This window comes from Vigna unguiculata, chromosome 8 (assembly GCF_004118075.2).
Source record: "Vigna unguiculata cultivar IT97K-499-35 chromosome 8, ASM411807v1, whole genome shotgun sequence".
In the NCBI taxonomy this organism is placed as follows: domain Eukaryota; kingdom Viridiplantae; phylum Streptophyta; class Magnoliopsida; order Fabales; family Fabaceae; genus Vigna; species Vigna unguiculata.
The window spans coordinates 36,318,679-36,341,827 of NC_040286.1; the positions used below are offsets into that span (position 1 = coordinate 36,318,679).

A 23,149-nucleotide genomic window follows, 5' to 3' on the forward strand; every position below is an offset into this window, starting at 1 on the left:
ACAGATATTTTCATTGAATTTTTACGAAGATCGATAATTGATTCTATTTATAAAGAATTTGGTTTATACTATTTGTATACACCAACTTAAAAAAGAATGTTAAGATATCATTACTATTTTGTATTTTGTTTATATTGTTATTAGTCTTTATATGTATTTTGGTCTTAATTTATATTTTTTTTATTATAAATACAGTCCTATGTGTATTTTTAAATTGATTTCAAACCCTAGTTTTGATAAAAATTTAAAATACATATTTATGCATAGTAAAAATATATTCAAGTGTTTAACATTTTAGTCGTGGACAAAGGATAAAATGTTAATTAAAAATAATATTTATTTATGTAATATATGCAATTCAGAACAAACAAAAACAGGTATCTTTAGATGATACATGTATAATTTGTCATGAGCTCGGTCTTTAGTATACACCGATACTGTTTAGTTTGGATGAAAAAGAGACAAAGGAAAAAAAAAATGAAAAAATTATATAAATATCATCAACCTATTTTAAAATAAAAGAGAGGGTGTTGTGAACTTCTAAAAATAAAGTTGTCTTTGTACACTTTTTTTTATTAAGTGTTCTTTTTATGGAAATTTATGGTTGAAAATAATGATGAATAGATAATTAAAGAATACATATTGATACCATTAGGTAATTTGTTTTTTATGCGTTATGAGTTATTTTTATGTATTTTTCACTTTTTATTAAAATCTTGAAGACTAAACGTGTTTGTTTTTTCTATTCGCGTCAAAAGCCTTCAAAAGTAATATGGATGATATTGAGTGGAACACGACACTTTACTTAAATTTTCGTTCTAATATCATACAATTGTTAAACAAGTAATAAATAATATAATTATCTAAATATTTTAAAAATTTAAGAACTGAAAATCATATTTAACATGGAAATAATTTTTTCATTAATAAAATTCGTCTTTTAAAAGGTATTTTTAGGAGACAATATAAAAAATTCATTAGGTGACCTTTTACCTTTTTTTTTTCACATTGACAATGTTAATATATATATATATATATATATATATATATGTATAAATCATTTAAAAAAATATAATAATAATTTCATAACTGATTTTAGTTATTATGTACTAGAGAAATATATGTATTACTGTATTATTTTTTTATAATAACACACAAAATTAAAATTATAAAAATAAATATAATTACAAAATATAGTTTTTATTTATATATAGTTATTTCAGAAAAAAATCAAATCGAAAAAAAGGATAAACAAGATATGAAAAGATAAAAAAAGAGAAATACCAGAATTAAATTAAATTATATAACATTATCAAATAAATGTATGAGCAAGTAAAAATTTAACCTCTTATTTTTATTTAAATCTTGATTAAACGGGTAGAACGACGTCGCTTGGGAAGGGGACGTTGGCCATTCCAAACACAAAAACCCTAAACCCTAAGCGCAGTTCAGCGCGAATGCCAGAAATATAAATACTTTCTTCTCTTTCCCTGTTTTAATTTCGTTCCTCTGGAGAGAAGAACGAGAAGAAGCATAAACATAAGAACCAAGACCAAAACAGTTTAAGCTTCGTTTTGGTGCTAAACCCTAACAATGGCGACCTCCTTAGCCTCGCAATTAGAAACTCTAAGGTCCTTCGCGAAAGCCGACGCCGAGCCTCTAAAGAGGCCGTTCACTCGTCCTTCAATATTGTTCGATCCCAAAGAAGCCGCCGACATCGATATCGAAACTCTTTTCTCCATCGCTCTTGAAGGTCAATCTTCTCAATTCGCTTCTCATTTTACTCATTCTCTTTTCAACTAAGCTGGTGCAACTGAAATTCAGCTAATCCATTCAAGTTTTGCACTATGCTAGTCGTGACGAATGGTGTATATGGAGCGTGTTGCTACTTTATGTTCTGTTTTGGTATTGATTTTGTTTTATGTTTGGTTGCGTTTTGCGCTATTTCAGGTTTAGAGGTTCTTATTGGCAAGGATGAGCGGTTTAGGAATTATAAAAACGATTTGTTTAGCCACAGGAGTAAGGAGTTGGATAGAGAGTTGTTGGGAATAGAACAGAACAATCAACTTAATGTCTCCATTGCTTCGTACTTAAGACTGCTTTCTGGATATTTTCTTCTTCGGCCTGCTCTTAAAACGATTGAGTACTTGATACGTAGACACAAGTGAGCACTTTATTTGATTTCGATATCTTACGGTTGCTTGAACACAGTATTATGGATTGTCTTCTTCTTCGAGTTGTTGGGCTGATAATCACATTTTGGCCCTGCCTCCTTTACCTTTTCTGTTTATTTTTTTTATGTGGTCTGTTTTGAGTTTCAGGATTCATGTGTACAACGTCGAGGAATTGATTTTGTGTTCTTTGCCGTACCACGACACACATCCATTTGTTCGAATAGTACAGATACTTGATACAAGGTTAGAAAGATATGATTATGCGTTTTTGGTTTGCTTGTGATGTGCACTACTTGTCTGGCTTCTGATGTGAACTACTAGATTGGCTTCTAATGTCTCATGTAATTTCTGTAAAGGAATACTAAATGGGGGTTTCTTGATGGTGTTAAAGCGTCTGGTGCACCGCCGCCTAGGATGGTCATCGTGCAGCAGTGCATCCGTGATAAAGGCATATTAGATGCTCTATGCAACTATGTAAGTAATTTTTTTTTTGTGTTTAGTTGTGAATTTGGAAGTGGTCTACTGGAATCTAAAGATATCAATGCATTTGGTTACAGGCATCTCCGTCTAAAAAGTCTCAACCTTCAAGGCTTTTTATTGGTTTTTGTACTGCTGTTTTTGTTGAGGTTTTGGGTACTGTTGTAACTGTAGACGATGATCTTGTAAAGAGGATACTTCCTTTTGTGGTATCTGGTCTTCAGCCTGGCACTAATGGGGTTTCAGATCACAAGGTTAGATTCCAAGGAAATTATCTCTGGATTAGAATTTAGTACTGATTATATTTAGACATCATACTGCAATGCATTTTGTGATTACTTTCTCACTAGTTGTCTGTGTAATTACTTGCCGATGGTAGACTTACTGAATTTGCTTTTCTGTTCTAAAATATCATCTAGCGAAAGAATACTCATCACTAATATCATCTAGTACAATATTACTCATCACTAACAAGTGGGGCTAAACCTCTCCGTTAACAAATGTTATTCACTGTTTCTTTGTCTATTGTCTTGAAGTATTTCGTGCATTCTTTATAATTTGTTTCCATAAATGTAGAATATGCTCAGACAAGCTCATGTTATTATAATCTATATGATATGTTCAAGCAATTGATATCATAGTATTATTTCGTATCTGATCCTTTTGCTTTTCAAAACCCTTGTACTCTAGAATAGTGATGTCATACTATTCTACAATTCTATAATGGTTGACCCTGCCGAGTTGGATGAAGCTTGGTTGTTGTTTTATTTTGAGTTTTAGTATCTTTTCTTTATTGGATAGGCATTTTTCTTATATTATTTTATTTTGTGAAAAAATGATATGGCTTTAATCTGATAAGTCATGATTTTTCCTTTTCCATAGTCAGTCTGTGATGAAGATTGAATGCTAAATAGTTGAACATATTGTTTATTTTTTCATTGAAAGCAGAAATGGAATTAATTCATAGAAAGGCCTTCCAATCTCAATCCATATTTGTAGTTGCGATGGAGACTCTACTAAAATTAATTTGCACTGAGTGGCAAAGAGAGACCATAATGATCTGTTTCTAGAACACACATGTTGAGGGAACTGTGTTATCACAACCATAAACTGTGATTATATTATATGTATGCTTGACCTCTTTTGAGGCCTTATTTTATCTATTAAAATGTGGGGTTTTAGGTGTAGAGGGAGGTAAAGTAGAAAATAGAGACTTGGAATGATCCTATACTGGTCATAATTATAATGATTTGCAATGTCATGGTATATTCTTAAATAAAAAACTCTAACTCTAACTCTTTATTACATTAATCACTGAGCAATCTTAAGATATTGTGAAAATATTGGCAAACTAATACTAAAACATGATCTAAGATAAAGTAAATTATTTGACATATTCTAACAATTTTTGTGCTACGTTTCTTGGTACTTTCTGAAACAATTGTCTTTTCAAATTTTCCTCATATGCAGGCTGGTTCTTTGATGATCATTGGTTTGCTTGGAAACAAAGCGGCATTAGCTCCCAAACTTTTGAATGGTTTGATACGTTCAGTTGCTGAGGTTGCTCGTGGCGAGGCTATAGAGATGACAGATATCTATTGGTTTCGATTGTCCCTTATTACCTTAATCAATCTTGTTCAGGTACTTGTGTAATCCTGTATGTTTGCATATAGTTTAAACGGAGGCATTGGTCAATTTTTGGGTGGTAAATAGAGCTTATCCAATTTCCTTTCACAATGCAATATCTATTTCTGAATATTGTTATATTTTTATTTTAACTTGTTATGTTGGAATTTTCTTAGTTTCAAAATGTTGAAATACTCCCAACGAAGGCCTTGGAGGTTTTAAATAAAATAAGGTAGTCAAATTGAACTGATCAACTTTTACATAGTCACTATCCTTGAACTTTTCCCTTCTCTTTATTTATATTTATACCTTAGTTAATCCCTTTTAATTATGTAGGGACCTGGCAGGGGTTTTATTAGAATTATCTAAGGAGTTCAATATTGAAAAGTTTCTTCGTGTGCTTTTGGACTCCCTGATTGACTGCAGGTGAGCATTGTATGATTGTCTTTCTTTGCGTATATGCTTCAAGTCATATTTTATTGTGTCTTGTGTTGACTCTAACAATTACGGATTGCAGTTCTGATGAATACTGTCAGCAGACTTTGCTATCCTTGGTAGAAATTGTCCCCATAAACAGTTTTGTTTCTCATGTGGTCACAACGATTCTTTCAACTTGTGTGAAATTATCACAAAAAGTTGGTGACTCGACTTCTTCCATGTCAGGTACATCTGATTTTGAATTGTAAAGAGTTCATTACTTAGTTCTGTACCCCAAATTATATATCTTGTTCTAATTCATAAGGTTGAGCTTAATAATAATTCATATTGAGAGTGAGTCAATGAACCTTTAGAAGCTTCTGTAAACAATTTTTTTTATACCTTTTTGGATTTTCTTCTGAATTCTGAAAGCAATGTTCATGAAGAATTTTAAGTTATGGGTAAATTTTCTTTAACGGTTAAGTTTGAACTTACTTTGTGTTTGTATTAGCTTATTTTTGAGGCTAAGAAGCTTTGTTTGCTAGCTTATTGGGAAATTATTTTCCCGAAACAGAACTTTTTGTGTAATATATGCATGATGTTAAAATCCTATACTAGCACTGGTTTGTTTTCTGTATCAGTATTATGTAAGAAAAGGCGTGTATTGTGTATATAAAAAGTAAGAACTGGCATTTGAAACAACAGAACAAAGCATAGCATTATACCGAATGCTGACATTACTTCATTCATACTGCGTGGTAAACTCCTTTTAATAGGAAGCCAAACTCTTGGATCACACTGTTGAAAATGATGCCATTATCAAGGAATTTTAGTCCATTCTTCAATAGTTTAACCCTGTATGAAACATGGGAAAGAAAATTAGAATTTGAATTTGAACTCTAATGCCTTCAACAGGGGAAGTTTTATTTGTTTAGAAACTACACACTCATCTTTGCTATACTTTCATCTTTGAATAGCATGTATGGATTTATAAGGAAATCCAAAGACAATGAAAGAAGATGAATGGTAACACAGGGAATTGCATATACTACTGTTCAATACATTCAGGCTGCCAACAATCCGTGTGGACACTAACTCTATTTTGTCCAAGTTTGAGTGTGGAAAGGCATCATAGTTATGATATATCTTAAATAACCCATTAGTTAAGTTATGAACTTGTTAAATAACACATTAAATCATTAAAATGTGTGCTTTATATGTTTTCAATAGTTGGTTTATATTTTTATTTTGTTATAATGCTTTTTGTAATCACTTGGCTCTCTACTGGCTTTATGTTTTCTACTAGAAAAATCTACAATTTGTCTGTTAATATTTGCTGCTTAGATTATTTCTCATAATGTTGGTTTGTCAATTGTTGGTTAGCTGGCTGGGCGAAGAAGATTCTGATTATTTTCAACACAAAGTACCCTTCTGAACTACGTGGTGCAGTTCATCATTTCCTTCAGGCATGCTCATGAATTTTCTGCTTTTCAGTTCTCATGCACTGTGAGATAGTTTATAATGTGTTCAACTTTGAATATGTTTAACAGGAAAACAAAGTTCGTTCCAAGAAAGATGATTCATTGTATAAGGTTTTGTGTAAGTTGTTAGATGGAAATTTGGATTCTGCACTTGATATCTCAGACTCAAAAGTTTGGTTTGGCCTGTATCATCCGAAGGTATCTACTATTGCTCTTCTATTGAATGTGGTTTATATAAATCTATGTGTATTATGTACAATAATGATAAATTTTGATATGTTACAGGCTGATGTTCGTCGTGCTACACTGCTTGATTTAGATTATTCTGTTATCCCGGAAACCAAGGCTGGTTCAAAGGTATCCCTGCTCTTCTAATTTTCCCATCCTTCAAAAAACCTTATGTTTCCATTAATTTGTATTCATTTATGACAATGTTTGAAGAGCATTAAATTCTGTTTCCTCCTTTGTTTGGTATAAGTTACGCCCAGTCTCTCACCACTTAATAACATTTATAAACCATTTAATTTTCTCATTACTGTCCATATTTAATGTATACTTTGAATATATAAACCATTTAATTTGATGTATAATTTGAAAATATAAACCATTTAAGTTTCTTCTTACTGTCCATATTTTACAATATTTTTGACATATATAAATTTTGGTAGTGTGTTATTTTAATTCAATTGTTGTTTCAACCAAAAATTAATTTTGTAATGAAGCAAGATCGAGTGTAAGTTAGAATGCTGTAAATTGATTCCTCCTGGTTTACAGTACTTGTAATTTCTGATTCTGGTGGCATATTACTTTTCTTTGTTTTTATTTGTAGGACATGGTTGAGATAACAAATGTTGATGTCAAATACTAGTTTTAAAATACCTTTTGTATTTAGAAATATATTCTGATATATTCAGTTTCCATTTTGAATGATCTGAACTGAGGTACATTAGTGATCTAATATGGCTTTGTTAATAAGGAAGTTCTAAGGTCACTGATTTTGGCGAGGTTATAGTGAGATTTTTGTTAGAATATTTAATTTGTTAGATAAGGTGTATAAGATGAGAGGAGTATATCTGCCTCAAAAGCTACCTGGAGCCCAGTATAACGTCCATACAAATCTGTCAAAACTCAAATGAAACCCCTCTGTAAACTGAGCCTTGTCCCATGATGAAACCAAGGGCACAAGTCTGTCCAAAGAACATGCCATGGCAGAGAATGGTTGGTAAGAAAGTTTTGTATCACCTTGCAATGTCTGAATACGAATGGAAAATGCAAGTAAGAAGTGCGCTGTTGGTACCAGTCCAAAGGTCTGGTTGTGGTAGCATTGAGTAGTTTATTAATTAGTTCTTGGTCTTCCATAATAAATTATATCAATAAGCTATGCATCAATTGATTATCATTATTGTTTATAATTGAAGTCTTTGACTTTTGACTAACCACAAGACACATCTTGGTTATCAGAATCTTATAAACGTTCAAGAGGCCATATTAAGACTGCTAGATGATAAAGAATTAACAGTTGTTCAAGCAGCTTTACGTGTTGATGGCTTGCCAAATGTAATAGATTCTTCTAAGCTTCTTGATGCACTACTGAATGTGCTAAAAAGATGCATGGACAAACTGCTTTCAGGTAATTGGTGGTATATTATAAATAATTAGGTAGAAGTTTATCCTATATGTTTATGTTGTATTGTGGCACTACAATGAATGCAGCGTGCATTGACTTATTGATATATTGGGAAGAGGATTTTGTTCTTTGAATGCATTCTTGGTGGATTTTGATTTATGAATGTTAGTGGTGGGAGTTATGCTTAGAGAAATAAATGTGGTCTTATAAATGTCTAGGTCTCCTTGGCGTTTTTTGAATGTGTCTATTATGGGATTAATTTGTTCATTGATCTCATTCTTGTCCATTTCTTTGTTGAAGTGTGTCTGGGGTTCCATTTGTATGTTTATTTGTATCAAAATATGCGTTTCCTTTATGATGACTGGATTTGGTCATATGATTCCTTTTGGAGTTTTTCTTCATATGATGATTCAAGCTGTCAATGCTCATCTTAGATTGTACAGTCAATTATTAAGAAAACTTTAGTTGGATAATGTCTGTATTAAAATTTAAATTAGAAGAATGGAAGCATAGAGATGGGTTGGATGGTTCTAGTTCACCAAAACATGATCTGCGGAATGTATAGGTTGTTGCTGTTCTACTGTTACTAGCGTATATTTGTCTTCACAAAATTACAGCTTGTTGTTTCCTGTTTTGGTCTAATAAACTTATTCCAGTTCTGTTATATCCATGGATATGGATGAATTTGGCTTCATAGAGATGTTTGTGTTTTGGTAGTCTTTAATCAAATGAACTTAGCTTGTGTCCGTATTAGAGATTCATTCAAGGATTATGCATCTAGCCATAAAGTGTCTGGGGGAATTAAATAATGGGAATAAAACAAGTACTTTGTGCTCTTTCTCCACTGCATCTTTTATGCACCGCATTTTCTTGTAGGTTCTGCTGATAACGACAGTCTAAATGGTGAAGTTGCTCTCACTTGTTTAAAGAAGACTATCTCTTACTTCAGTGATCATTCTGATTACTTGAAAAACGTTGCTGCTATGATTTTTCCATTACTCATTGTTCTACCCCAGGTAGTGGCTAAATTCAGATTTAGTTTGTATTTTGGATGAAAAATTTATTATATTTTGATCTTGTTTCTTCTTTCTAAATTGTTTTTATATTTCCCTGGCACTTATTTTGCCTTGTGCAGACACAGAGCTTGAATTTAAGGGCTTTGGCACTAGTCAACAAAATCAACTGGCCACTTTATAAGAATGTTTCCATGGCTTCGTCTGGAGAAGTGGTAAGTATCTGCTTTTGAACTAGTTTGCTCTAAATTTATATTTATTGTATAATATACAGTAAGAAGAAATTTAAATCTATTTGTCAGAAAAACCCAAGTCTGTCAAACTCAAGATTCTGTAGGATTGGCCAAAGTGTCTAGGACATGAACATTATATGTTACTAGTATTGTGAAATGCTTGAGCAGAAAGGTTCCTTAACTTTATTTATAATGGTACAGTAGTTGAAGGGAATAATTAAAACTTACAAGATCCCTTGACTGCAGGAAAGAAAAATAAATCTGATATAAATGAAATAATTTTATAAATACAGAAAATGTTGGACAAATTCCGATAACTAAATTAAATCCCATAGTAGTACATGTATAGCAGGGTTTTATCAAAGTCATTAGTTATTCATCAGTAAGCACAGCCACTCCTAAATATGTTTGTCAAAAGAAATTGGCAATCACCATTCGCTTTACTGACTCTTGGATGTAAAATTGCAGGCATCGATAGCTGGAAGTTTATCTTCAATTAACTTGAATATTGTCAATAAAATGGCTGAAAATTTCTTGGTCCATCCTGAAGAGCATGTTATATGGTTTGTGGAATGCTGCAGTGATTTAGAGTTGTCAAAGACACTCTTCATTTTTGTTCTCTTGCAGTCTCTTTGTATAAAACCAAAAGGTTTGCTTTCTCCTTCTGTTTTTGAATTACATATTTTCAGAAATAGTCCATGTCAAAATATTGGAGTAAATATTGCACATTTGCTGTACAGTAAAAATAGATTGATCGGATAATGAATATAGATTTGTTTGTCATAAACTTGTTATTAATTGACTTTGTTTCTTGTGATCATAGATGAAGACATTTGTGCACTATTTGAATGTCTATTTCCTATACTAAAGGCTGAGTGGGAAACTCAAGTAGCTGCTGATGTCGTATTGGATGAGGTACATACGATTTACTTGCATGCAGTTTTTCCTAGTTCATTTTTTGTCTTGTTTTTCTCTGTGCTGAGAAGCTAAATTTTAGTTGTTACTGTTTCAATTTTTGGGAATTCTTTTGCAGTTCAATTCTGAAATGCTAGAGTGGGAGTGCAAGGATTTCTTTAAAGATCTTTTGTATGCCAATCTAAGGCCTATTAACGTGAAGGTTATGATTTGCATATTTTGGAGGCTGTTAGAACTACTACTATCTGTAGCACCTTCTGACATTCTGCTGGTTAGGAATTCCTTTGCCATTTTTGTAATCCTGTAATCAATTTGTCTTATGAACTTGCTTTCCTTCTCAGAATTTTTGACTAGACTCGTTTTTTTCATCACTGATTGGATGAATGAACCTTTTTCAAAATGCAGCGTGATGGTGATAAGTGGGTCAGCAAGATAAGGAATTTGTTTGTTTTTTTTGCCTCCTCAAAATTGAAGCATGCATTTCGTAAACACCTCCATCACTTAGCAGTGCAGTGCAGAATATCTCCTTCTTGTCTCTTGTCCAAGTTTTTCACAGAGGAAGGTTGCTATATACTTTATCTTTTTTGTTTGATTCTCACCATGTTTTCTTGTTAGACAATGTTTTTGTTCCTTCTGTTGTGTATATGCTGGATTGTATTTTTTGCCCAACGGGCTGTATTATTCATATTCATTATCATTGCAAACATACCCAATGCCAAATCATTTTACGAGAGAACAATTTAAGATGCATTGATTCTTGTATTCAAAGTATGTAGGATGCTTAGAGAAACAAATATCAGAGAAGCCCTCTTCTCATAAAGTATTATACTTTTTCAAGTGAGAATAGAATAGTTTACTTGAAGATTAAATTTATGAGAAAAGTTACTTGAGAGCAAAGTTGTCAAACTCTCAAGTTAACTTTAAACTCTTTCGAGTTTGTGATCCTAGACTGAGAAAACGAGTTAACTCACTATTAAACTCTTTTCTGAGTAAACCTGGGTAAATTCTCCTAAATCTTTAAGCACTTCTAGCAAAAGCCCCTTTTATCCTTTCATCTACTTTTGTGCAAATGATTTCTGTTTACTTGGAGAAGAGGAATTTTATTCTTTGGAACCATTAGTTTGAAGTTGCTATTGAAGTCATCGTGAGTCTTATACACTGTCAAATGATTCTAATTTTTTATTCAAAACTGAAAGATTTTGGTAGAGTCAATGAGGCTTATCTCACACCAAAAGAGCTTTTGTATATCTTTTTCTGATTCTAATCCACAGCATTAATATATTTTTAATTGATGCATATATGCCTATCCAAAGTTGGTGTTTTTCCATCTATGCAAGTGCAGTTGTTTTATTATAGTTTTGTTATTTTTTCGGGGGAAGCTATTGAAATCATGGTAGCTTGAATTCATATTTCCAAACTGTGTAGGTATTCTCTAGCTAACATTTTATGGTTCAGAAGTCATATAAGTTCCAATTGGCTTAATTTTTAGGTTGAATATTCTATTTGCAGGTGTTTCTGCTGCAGTCCAGGTTGAAAGTCTTCAATGCTATGCATATCTTTGTAGCCTGGAACCAGATAATTGGAAACTTGGACTTTTAGCTGAATTCCCTTCTGTTCTTGTTCCTTTAGCGAGTGATACTCAGGTACAATTCTTTGTTAGCTTTATTCTCTAGACTTGGTTTTATTCCCCTCTTTTCTGTATACTGCCAATCTGTAATTGTTGGTACATTGTCTTGTCAATGTATCTCGTTATTTTTATTCATGGTTTTGCTGTTTTATCTTTTTCTTTTTTTAAATTTTTGTGGGAGTGTTGTTGGCTGCTGATAATTTCCTTTCATCTTTCTAATTTCTTCCAGAATATAAGGGTTGCTGCCATGGACTGTATTGATTCATTGTACACATTGTGGTGTCATTTTGAGCATGCTGGCAAGAAAAATGGTAATATGTTAGAATAATTTGAGGTAGTCCGCAATTCTTTATTAATTTCACTTTAGTACTTTGTAAGTATCTAATAATGATAAGAACAGGGAACAATGCCTCATGGTTCCATTTCGTGGGCGAGCTTCTCTCCCTGATGAGTCAGCTGAAAACATTCATATTATCCGACAAGAAATTTCTTCCTTCACTATTTGCATCCGCTTTGAGCTCATCCTTTACAAACAACTTGGAACATCAAAACATTTTGGTACCTCAAAATGTTGAAAAAAGGTATTTTTGATGTTATGATGGATATTCTTATTATTCTTATTTCAATAGCTGCACTTTATTTCTGTAGAACTGTTTTTTATATTCATTGCTTTAGCTGCTGCTTTGTGAAATATCTTTCCACATACGTGATCTTCTTAAATGTGGAGAACATTTGGATGAACTCCCCTTTTATTTTGTTACTAAAATCTAAATGATGTTTGACAAATGACTAGTGGTGATCATGGATTGGATTCCTGAACATCCATTATAGATCCAATCCAACTTTGCATTCCTTTGGCCCAACCCAACCTTTCTTGACCTAGGTTCGAATTGACTCTACTTGATCTGGACTTGGCCCAACTTGGGCCCGCACGACTTAGCTTGATTTTGTCTCAAAGTAACTTGTACGTAGATATGTCAAAACAGGCTGTCCTACCCAACCCACCACGGGTTGGCCACTTAGTGAGCCAACCCAACCCGTCTCAGTTATTATTGAGCCAAAAAAATTTGAACCTGACCCGGCCTATCACGGTTTGATGAGTTAAATGGGTTGACTCACTGGTTTACCCAATTAAAAAAAAATATAGGTTAAACTCCAAGTAACAAAAAAAACTTCAGTAACAAAAAACTAAATTATAATTCTGATTAAAATCTAAATAAACTTCAATACAATCCAAAATGATGTTAAACTCCAAGTACAAATTAAAATCACAAAAATTCAAATTACTATCTAACAACAAATTACAAACAACCCAACTCAAATGCAGAGCCCAACATAATAAAAAAACCCTTGTGTGATCCTTTATCTTCGGGTTGGTAAGCAAACCCTGTTCACCATTATCTAGGTTTTTCCTAGCCCAACTTGACTTAGGCCAAATACGAGTTGATCTAACCTAGGTCTGGGTTAACCAAACTTGACTTTGGTGTGGTCAGGTCCAAGTTGTCTTAAATCTTCTTGATTTTGAATTTTCAAATCCAAAAAAATCCAATCCAAGTTTAATTAAATGGATTGGACTTAAAATCCAATCCTCTACTTATACACTGCTTTTGCTATTTGTTTGGTTGATATGTGGTTAAATAAAAAACTCTTAAGGTTGCAATTAAAACAACCTTTATGGATGCCTCATCCAAGGCTAGCTTGGGTTAACCACTGCTAAAACAAATTTATAAACTCCCTATCATGCCTAGGACTTCCACCAGCCTTGGAGTGTGGCAACTGTATATGAACCCATACATTTTATAATTTGGGTTTGGGCCCAACTCAGCCACAAAGAATCGGTGTTACGGAGAGGGTTCCCTCCTAGTTATATCATATACTTTGGCTCTATTGCTTGTCAGTGTGGGACTAAATCTCCGGCCTTGTGGTTGCAATTAAGGCAGCTACACAAATGGCTGCACTTAAGACAAAGGACTCTACAAGTGGTTCTACTTTGCCCTTGCGACAGCTTGGATTTCTATATGTGATTTGGTCACCTTAACTATTTTGTGAATTAATATTTTTATATTAGAGGATGAAATAGGTGTAAATTGGTCCACCTTACAGATGTACAGTCACATAGATTTAACATTGTTTTATTTGATTTACAATAATGTTTTCTTTTTTGTTTATTAGTTTACAATCTGCTTAATGTTTCAGATTGTGGGGCTTATCTTTGTTGTGGAGTTTAAGCTGTTGTTTAGTTGAGATGGAGAGGGGATAGAATAGGTTTAGCCATTTAGGAATATTCAGTTTTTCTTGGTTCTGATACTTACTGTCATTGTTTGATGCAAATTTCTGAGTCATCTTGTAGCTTTCTCCATCTTAGACCTTTTTGTTTGTTTGTTGTTTCAATTTTTACTTTTTGTGAACAATGTTCATTTGTACTAATTTTTGAGATCCTTTATTCCACATTGTTTTCAAACATATCTGTTCAGGTTTGATCAGCCTACGAAAACAAGAATCATAGGCTTCATTTTGGGTTCCACGCTGAAACTCTCTAACTATGGAAAGGTTTGATGTCTTCACTCTCTTCTATTTTGCTATTTATCTTATAGCTATAGATATTAGATAGTGATACATATGAAGGTTTCGTATGTTCCTTTCAGATTAACAGTGTTAATACATATGGGTTTTTATGCAATCCTGAGACAGTGAGGAGGTAACTTACTTGTTTATGTGCCTTGCAGCTAATGATTTTATCCTTGTTCAAAGGAATTGGGAATGCCCTTATGAATGTTCCAGAAGTTGGTTCTTTGTTGTTCACTTTTCTTAAGCAATACTATGAAGAGCTCGGTCTGTCTTGTCCAAAATTGTCAGACAATGAAATTCAGATAACGAGCCTTTTGCTGGAGGTTTGTATTTTGTGTTTAGTTTTAACTGCTGGAACCTTTATTATGAGATTAAATTTGAATTTGTTCCACTTTGTTTGTAGAGCTGTGCTATGTCATCTCCCTCTGGTGGAAATGATCTACAAGATCTTTTACTGAAAGCATTGCGGGTGAGATACTTTATGCATATTTTTCTCATAACGTGTATGGTTATTTTGAATTTACTGACTTCATTCTCTGGACATTTCAGTTTGGGGGCCTGAATTCGGATGACCCTGCCTGTGTAAAGCCTTGTATCACTGTTTTGAACAAACTCAACAGTAAATTCTATGTGGAGTTGAAGAATGAAGTGAAGGTTTTATTGGCAGAATATCTATTTATATAGTTTGTTATTGTCATTCTTGATTATTGATGAGTTGATCTAATGATTGCTGCCTTTTCTTGGCTTTATGCAATAAAAATGTGTGATAATTTGCCTTTTTTTCTTGTGCCTTCCAGGAGCATTTGTTTTGTGAGCTTGTGTTTCTGTGGCATAATGGTAATGGTGATGTACAACGTGCAACTAAAGAGGCATTAATGCGTATAGATGTGAGTTTATTGCTCATAATCAAATGTTATTAACTGTGTGTTGTCTTGGTTAGTTCCTTTTTTTATGTATCTTTCTGTAGTGTAAGTTTTTTTAGTAGTTATTTGCAAAGAACTTAATTATTTTCTATTTTCTATCTGGAACTTCTCTTTGGAAAGGGTGTTTATTTATTATTTTATTGTTTGGGGAATGGGGTAGTGCTAATGAAACCCACTAGATTTTGCTTCCTGATAGGCAGTAAAAATATAAAACATTTTGTAAAACCAAATGCCCCTTTACTTGTCAGCTGAAGACACATTAATGATTGATATTGACACCTTGAACAAATCCTAATGACTAATAAGTGCTGCTCCGCGGATAAATTGCATGTCTACATTCTACAGTGAATTTTCTCTTTAAGTTTTTAAATTACTGATGGTTAACAGATGGTATTAAGATTTAAATAAAAATTGAAAACACTCGGTGAGTGCACGGACTGACATAGGGTGAGACCTAAAATAATGAAACTTTAACAATCAGTATATCTTCAATTAATTAGCCTTGGTCTTTCTGGAAACACTTTTTGTTTACATGTATGAGAACCCCTGTGTCCTTTATGCTGGTGATTGAGTCCATAAAAATGTTTTTACGACGTTCTATTTAAAACTTGAGTAATAACATCCTTAATATTGTTAATTAATTATAGCATTTTTTAATGAATAAATAGATAGCGTCTTTTGGAAGTTTTTAAACTGTTAATATGGTGGTGACCTGAGGCAAATTTTCAATACTGTAAATTCCATTCTTGTCAATGGACATGACCTTTTGAGTCAGCTAGTTGTTTTGCACTATAAATGTTATTTGTTTAATTTTGCATTATGCTTCTTTTCAATGTCCTACCTACCTCATCTAGTTGGAATAAACTTTGTTGCTGTTGTCATGTTATTTTTTAATGTAGTGGAAGGGTTCTTCCAATTTAGTATTCCACAATTGGATGAAAACAAATTTAATTGAGAATAATTGGGGATATGTTGGAATTGCAGATTAGTTTCTCAACTGTTGGCTACATGCTTGACCACATACTTGCACCGAAGAGTTTTAAAGTTATTTCTTCAAATAAAAAGGCTGTGAAGAAAAAAAAATTGGTTGGACATCAAGAAGCTGAAGATCCTTCTAATAGCATATGGAGAAGAGATAATCCATTCTATATCCTTAGTTCCCTTCTTGATGTTTTGCTATTGAAGAAGGACATAACAAATAGGTGTTTGGTTAATTCTGAATCTGAATGTTACATTATGTGTACTGCGGAGATTAGTGATTGAAGCATTTAAGTGTCTTAAATTTTCAATTTGATTATTGCAGGCATTTACTGTTAGGACCCTTATTCAAGCTTCTTAGCAAGGTATTTTCAGAGGAATGGGTGAATGAGTCCTTTATCCCTGTGCAAAGGTTAAGCCAAAAATCAAGTCCTTCCGAAGCCAACAATAGCACAATATATCATATTCAACAGACTCTATTGATAATCCTGGAGGATATAATTATTTCTCTTAAAAGCATTGCCTCACAGAATGTATGCATCCTAATTGTGAAGCTTGGAAATTTATTACGTTAGATAACTTAGTTTGACTACCTTTTCACTATTTTGGTTATATCCTTACATAAAGTTTTACCGTTGTTGACAGGAAAAGATTAAAAGTGAAATTAACATTAAGCTACTGATAAAGTGTGCCCAGAACTCCGATGTTATCACCCGCAACCATATATTTTCTGTTCTTTCTGCTATTACTAGAGTTTATCCAGAAGAAATTTTGGAGTATATGCTCGATATTCTTGTAGTTATTGGAGAAGCAGCCGTCACACAGGTTTGTTAATATTGAGTTTTTCTGTTGAGCTTAGGCATTCTTTGAGTAGAATAGCTTATTATGTCCTTTCTACCATGTTGGGCTGGTTGTCATTTTGGTAGAATGGTTTGTATATCTTAATTACTTGGGTTTTAAGATGAAATCTAATATATATATATATATATATATATATATATATATATATATATATATATATATATATATATATTACCAAATCCTATAGGCATTTCTGTCATTCCTGAGTTTCTTTCATTCATCACTGGTTAACAAGAATAGGGTATAGGATCTTTCATTCATCCTATAGGATCTTTCATTCATGTTTTAAGGCTGCATTTCTTCAATAACTGCTTTTTAGTCACCATTTAGGATTTTATTAAAAACTAGTAGAATGCTTCTTTTTAGCTCTTGCAACTTGTCTTTAGTACCACGTTTAAAGAGAAAAAATCTTGTAGTTCAATTTAGTAAGGATGATTAATGATTAATTCTGTGTACGAATTGTGGTTCACCGTTTCTCTTTTTATATGGCTGTAGATTGATGACCATTCAAGGATTGTTTTTGAGGATCTTATATCTGCAATTGTTCCTTGTTGGCTTTCTAAGACAGATGATGTGGAGAAACTACTGAAGGTCGGTTTTCATGGAAATTGTTTGGGATGTTGTCATGTCTCTTCTGTTGCTTCAATAGAAACAATCTTTTCAGATCAAACTTTTAATATATATTTTTTGTCCTTTCAGATTTTCATGGAAAAATTTCCTGAAATTGTTGAACACAGAAGGCTATCATTTGTGTTATATTTGTTAAGGTATTCTTCTATTTCTACATCATGATCCTGCTATTGTTGATACTTTAGCCATTTGTTTGGGGTGTGCATCTTATAATGATGGCTGTTTTGCAGAACTTTAGGTGAGGGGAAAAGCTTAGCGTCGTTGCTTATCCTACTTTTCCGTTCGTTAATTTCAAAGAAAGCCAGTTGTTTTCTTAATGCCGAGACAGCGGATGATTTAACATTTTATACTAGGGAGTGGGAATATAGATTTGCAGTGCAAATTTGTGAACAATTTACGAGTAAGATTTGGCTTCCTTCTCTGGTCATGCTACTTCAACAGAGGGTAAATAGAGATGTTGACCAGACACAGTTCCTGGAAATGTTTATTGTGATGCAATTTTCTTTGCAAAAGTTGCAAGATCCAGAGTTTGTGTTTAAGTTGGAATCAAGAGAAGATGCCGTTGTCATTCAGGTTAAATCCAAATCAGACGCATGCTGCTAGATAGTTATATGATTCTTAATGTTCTCTGTGGCAAAGTTTTAATGTTACCTGTGTCATGTTTTTCATAAATAACTTGTAATTTTTGCTTTCCTATGGCCTGCTGACAGATAACAGTGTGTTGTTGAGACCTTAATTAAAAATTTCTGGCAAATTATGTGGACACTCTTGAACTAAGGCTGAATTTCACAGACCCCTGTAGTTTATGTAAATACTCATTGTTGTCTATTCCTCTTTAACTGATAAGAATGCTGGGAGAACCACCAAAGCTAGCCATTGTGTTTCGAGAGCATGACCTTATAAACCCCACAACAGAATCCTGTACTTCCAATGTGGGACTAAACTCTTGTACGCTGCAATTGGAACCCCACACTGTGCAGCCAACCATAGCACCCACATTGGTTGGCTCTGGTGGAAATATTTGAAACCAAATTGATAAAAGAACCTTTTGACCGTACCACTAAAGCCAAACTTTACCCCAGAATCCCATACTTCTTGTGGTGGTCTAGATTCCCATACTTGCTGCAATTGGATCCTAATATTCACAGAAATCATATTTGTTTGATATTTTATTGTAGGTTCATATTCAGCTGTTAAATTGTGTGATGGTAATGACATTGGTGTTGTATACTTATATTACTGCTAATTGTCTAATCTTTGAATGAGCCTACAAGCACTTGTTTTATAGATATTGATAATGAAAATATAAAAACGGATCATATATATTTTTTTTCTTTCTAGGTTTCATGATGAGATGCTGTATTTCGTTTTAATGGGATGGCAATGCAGTAGTATTTTATGCTTTTTTGTGTAAATGTTCTAATTATGAATAAATTCATGATTAAAATAAATGTTGTGGCTTCTTGATGTTGCAGAAGGCATTGGGTGAGCTCATGGAGCAGGTTGTTTTATTTTTGCAACTTGTAGATGCAAGAAAAAAGCAACTGAACATCCCTGTAATTATGAGGAAGGAGTTGAAGGAAACTATGCGTGCTGTTATAAGGAATCTAACAGCAGTCATGATACCTTACGTGTACATTAACAGCGTAATTAAATTGCTCCACAATGCAGATAAAAATGTCGGGAAGAAGGTATTATTTTTAATATAGTTACAATATGCAAAATTTTGATAGGATTTTGTATTATTTTGACACAAGGGTAGACCATAGTTTTTTGTCTCTATCTACTTTGTAATATTCTGTTAGGTATAGTGATTTTCAAGATGCTTCTTTAATTTGATGGATAGACACCGTAGTAGTTGAATTTTTTTATATTTTGTCTATTATTCATATATATTTTTTATACCATTGATTCTATATGTACTGTAAATTTTTTAGTTAGCTGTTCTTGACCAATTACCACTTATCTTGGTGTGAGGTTTTAATAGAAAGTGTATTTATAATTCAAAAACATAAATGTCGATCAATATATTTTTAAAATAGAGCATTTAATAAAGTGTGTTTTATGCCTGCACACATGAGAACGCAATAGAAATCCATAATCTTTAGTTGTATGAAAGCAGGGCACTAGAAACTTTTTGATATTTTATATTCTTGTGCTGTGCAGGCTCTTGGACTGTTATGTGAAGCTGCAAGAAGTCATAAAAATGTGAGCTTAAAGCTTAAAGACAATAAGGGTTCTAGATCAACTTCAACTTCTCTTTTGCTTCATATGAACGAAACTTCTCCAGAATCACTTAATAAATTATGTGTTGAAATTATTCGAGTACTTGATGATTCATCGGATACCTCCTTGAAAGTGGCAGCAATTTCTGCTTTAGAAGTTGTAGCTGAAATATTTCCTTCGAATAATTCCATTTTTAGTCTGTGCCTTCAATCTGTTGCAAGATATATTGCATCTCATAACTTGGCTGTGACTTCTAGCTGCCTCAGAGCAACTGCTGCCCTGATAAATGTTCTAGGTCCAAAGGCACTGGCAGAACTTCCCAAGATTATGGACAATGTGATGAAGTCATTTCGTCGAGTATTGTCTAATTTGGATATGAAACCCAAAAACAGTGATGTTTTATCAGCCTCAATGGAATCCTATTTTTATCTCCTCATAACTTTGGAGGCAGTTGTGGACAAGCTTGGTGGATTTTTAAATCCGTACCTTGAAAATATCATGGAGATTCTGGTGCTTTATCCTGAACTTCTTTCAGGAATGCATGCAAAGGTGGAATCTAGAGCTCATGGAGTACGAAAGCTTTTTGCTGAAAGAATTCCTGTAAGGCTTCTTGTAATGTGCATTGTGTAACTGGTATGAATCACAATTCTTGTGTTTTATTTACCAAATTCTTTACTTCTTTACAGGTTCGACTTGCACTGCCACCTTTCTTAAAATTATACCCGGCTGCCATTAAGGCTGGGGATAAAAGCTTAACAATTGTCTTTGATATGTTGGGAATCATAATTGGTACAATGGACAGATCGTCCATTGTGGCATTTCATGGGAAGGTATTTGACTTTTGTTTGGTTGCTCTTGATCTTCGCCGGCAAAGTCCTCCTTCAATTCAAAACATTGATTTAGTTGAGAAAGGTGTGCTTAATACATTGACTCTTCTGACCCTAAAACTTACGGAGAGCATGTTCAAGCCTCTTCTCATAAAGAGTATAGAGTGGGTAGAATCTGAAGTGGATGGAACTTCAAGTACAGGAAGCATAGATAGGGCCATATCTTTCTATGGCATGGTAAATAAGCTTACAGAGAACCATCGGTAAGTTGACATTCGTATGTTCTATTTTTGGTAACCTAGTAATTGTTCTTTTCAGAAATGTTCTTGGAAATCAGCATTGTTAAAATATTTAGGCCTATTTTATATCCTTGTAGGTCATTGTTTGTTCCTTACTTCAAACACTTGCTTGGTGGATGTGTTCATCATCTTAGTGGTGATGTGAAAGTGTCTACTGGGAATCAGAAGAAAAGGGCCAAGATTGTGGATGATGGCAATATAAAAGAAACAGGCAGCGTCTCCATCAAGGTTTGGCATCTCAGGGCACTAGTCTTGTCATCTTTACACAAGTGTTTCCTGTATGACACTGGGACCTTGAAGTTTCTGGACTCCTCAAATTTCCAGGCAAGTAAATCTGTTACATACAAAGAACTCACTTCATGTGTATCCAATACCAAAGTCTTGGATACTTAATTATGTATTCCTCACTGACTGTAATATCATACTTGGCCTCAGATGTTGTTGAGACCTATTGTTTCACAACTTGTTATAGATCCACCGACTTTGTTGGATGACAGCATGAATATACCAAGTGTGAAGGACGTTGATGACCTAGTGGTTTCGTGCATCGGTCAAATGGCAGTGACTGCTGGATCTGACCTTTTGTGGAAGCCTTTGAACCATGAGGTGAAGTTTGTGATCTCTATTCTATTCCTTTCTATTCGTTATTGGTTGTGCATGTAATTTGATACTGACATTCTATTAATATGTTGGATTTTATTGAGTGAAACACATGAGGTGTTAATGGGAAACACTGTTTTGAGTATGGCCATAGTAAAAGTGTATTAATATCTTGCGGTTCTTTTACAGGTTTTAATGCAGACACGGAGTGATAAGATGCGAGCTAAAATGTTGGGCCTAAGAATTGTTAAGTATTTTGTGCAGAACTTGAAAGAAGAATACCTAGTTTTATTGGCCGAAACGATCCCCTTCCTTGGTGAACTACTTGAGGACGTGGAGATTTCAGTTAAATCTCTTGCGCAGGATATTCTCCAGGAAATGGAGTCTCTGAGTGGGGAAAGCCTTCGGCAATACCTATGATGTAGATTAGATACGCAGTTTCCAAGGGTGTTATGACATGTGTAATCAAATCATGAATCCGATACATAGCCCCTGTAAATTTTGGTTATTTAAGCAAAGTTACCATTAATTTTTTCTGATAAAGGTAAAAGTTCAATTTTTAAACTCTCAATTATTTAAAGCATATTGCTCTTAGGAGTATTTGTAATACCGAGAGGGGGAAATGTATTAAATTGATTCGTTTTTATTCAATATCGAGTTTCGTTCCCCAGTCGAATGTAATTTGAGACTCTTACAGTTCTTTTTTACACAAGTCTAATATTTTGTAACTCGTTGATTTAAACTTTAGCATTTCATTGTTTATTTTTTTAAATTAAGTTTCTCGTGCTACATTTTTAGTTATTTTTTTGTTGCGTATTTCTATGCACGCAAGTTTTCTTTTATGCTTTTTATTATTACGAGCTACGTTACTCTATTTCAAGTCTTTGAATGACTCTTAAGGTTCTCATTATGATTTGGTGTCATTTATTTGATATTTATCAAGTTTACTTGGACTACAATGACATTTTAAGTTAATTAACGTTTCTTTTCAATGTAAAATATAAAAAACATAAAACTGGTTGTGTAATTTTTTGAAATGACAGAGTTGTGTTTAATGGTGCTATCAACTTGCTACTCTGTACAATCTGGTCAAGCATGAATTACTGGTAAGCACTTTGAAATTGTAATTTAAACCCTTAATGATTTCTCTCTCTTTGTACTTGCTTTGACACATGAACTGTTTAAAATTAAAGTTATTTATATAAGTTTACATTGAAATTGTTTTTATACATATAAACAAATTTTGGAAGTAAATTCATTAAAGATGTTATGATTTTCATCTTTAATATTGATAAACTTTTTCCCAATCATATTGGTACCTTCAGAAGTACAGAACTGACACTCATCAACACTGTGTTCTCTCTTTTGACCAATAAAAATTTGTATCTTTCAATAATCAAAATATAAAACTGCACCAAACCCTATTTTATTTTGGATGGAGACCTAAAAGCTAAAATGTTTATTGTTATGTTTATCAGGATCAGTAGAGGAGTCTTGGGGAAAATGGATTTGAAATCAACTCATGCCTCTTTTTGAATTTATTTTATTTTATTCTTAAGAACAATCATTCCTAATAAAATTTCTAGGGATAATATGTTAAGTAATAGCGAAGTTTTATGTTTTCTTCTTTACTGTTATAACGAAATA

General features: G+C 33.2%; 1 protein-coding gene across 1 annotated transcript; it reads left to right on the forward strand.

Annotated features, from left to right (window-relative positions):
• The first annotated feature begins 1,441 nt into the window (after window positions 1–1,441).
• Window positions 1,442–22,257, forward strand: LOC114193571 (uncharacterized protein At3g06530). Its single transcript, XM_028083425.1, has 39 exons — window positions 1,442–1,753; window positions 1,951–2,164; window positions 2,322–2,417; window positions 2,531–2,648; window positions 2,732–2,905; window positions 4,122–4,292; window positions 4,454–4,509; window positions 4,614–4,703; window positions 4,795–4,940; window positions 6,078–6,160; window positions 6,245–6,373; window positions 6,461–6,532; window positions 7,637–7,805; window positions 8,679–8,818; window positions 8,938–9,030; window positions 9,517–9,697; window positions 9,872–9,963; window positions 10,082–10,234; window positions 10,369–10,525; window positions 11,473–11,606; window positions 11,820–11,901; window positions 11,991–12,171; window positions 14,065–14,140; window positions 14,317–14,481; window positions 14,562–14,627; window positions 14,708–14,812; window positions 14,956–15,045; window positions 16,066–16,283; window positions 16,385–16,592; window positions 16,705–16,884; window positions 17,416–17,511; window positions 17,620–17,687; window positions 17,781–18,123; window positions 19,026–19,241; window positions 19,717–20,376; window positions 20,463–20,866; window positions 20,980–21,226; window positions 21,338–21,508; window positions 21,692–22,257. Exons 1-39 carry the CDS (start codon window positions 1,594–1,596, stop codon window positions 21,920–21,922), a joined length of 6,435 nt encoding a protein of 2,144 aa, XP_027939226.1. The 5' UTR covers window positions 1,442–1,593; the 3' UTR covers window positions 21,923–22,257.
• The last annotated feature ends 892 nt before the right edge of the window (window positions 22,258–23,149 follow it).

Coding starts and splice junctions, on each gene's coding strand:
- LOC114193571 (XM_028083425.1), top strand. CDS start 1,594: ATGGCGACCTCCTTAGCCTCGCAATTAGAAACTCTAAGGTCCTTCGCG. Junction 4,704..4,794: donor GACTCCCTGATTGACTGCAG/GTGAGCATTGTA, acceptor TACGGATTGCAG/TTCTGATGAATACTGTCAGC. Junction 21,509..21,691: donor GGAAGCCTTTGAACCATGAG/GTGAAGTTTGTG, acceptor GTTCTTTTACAG/GTTTTAATGCAGACACGGAG.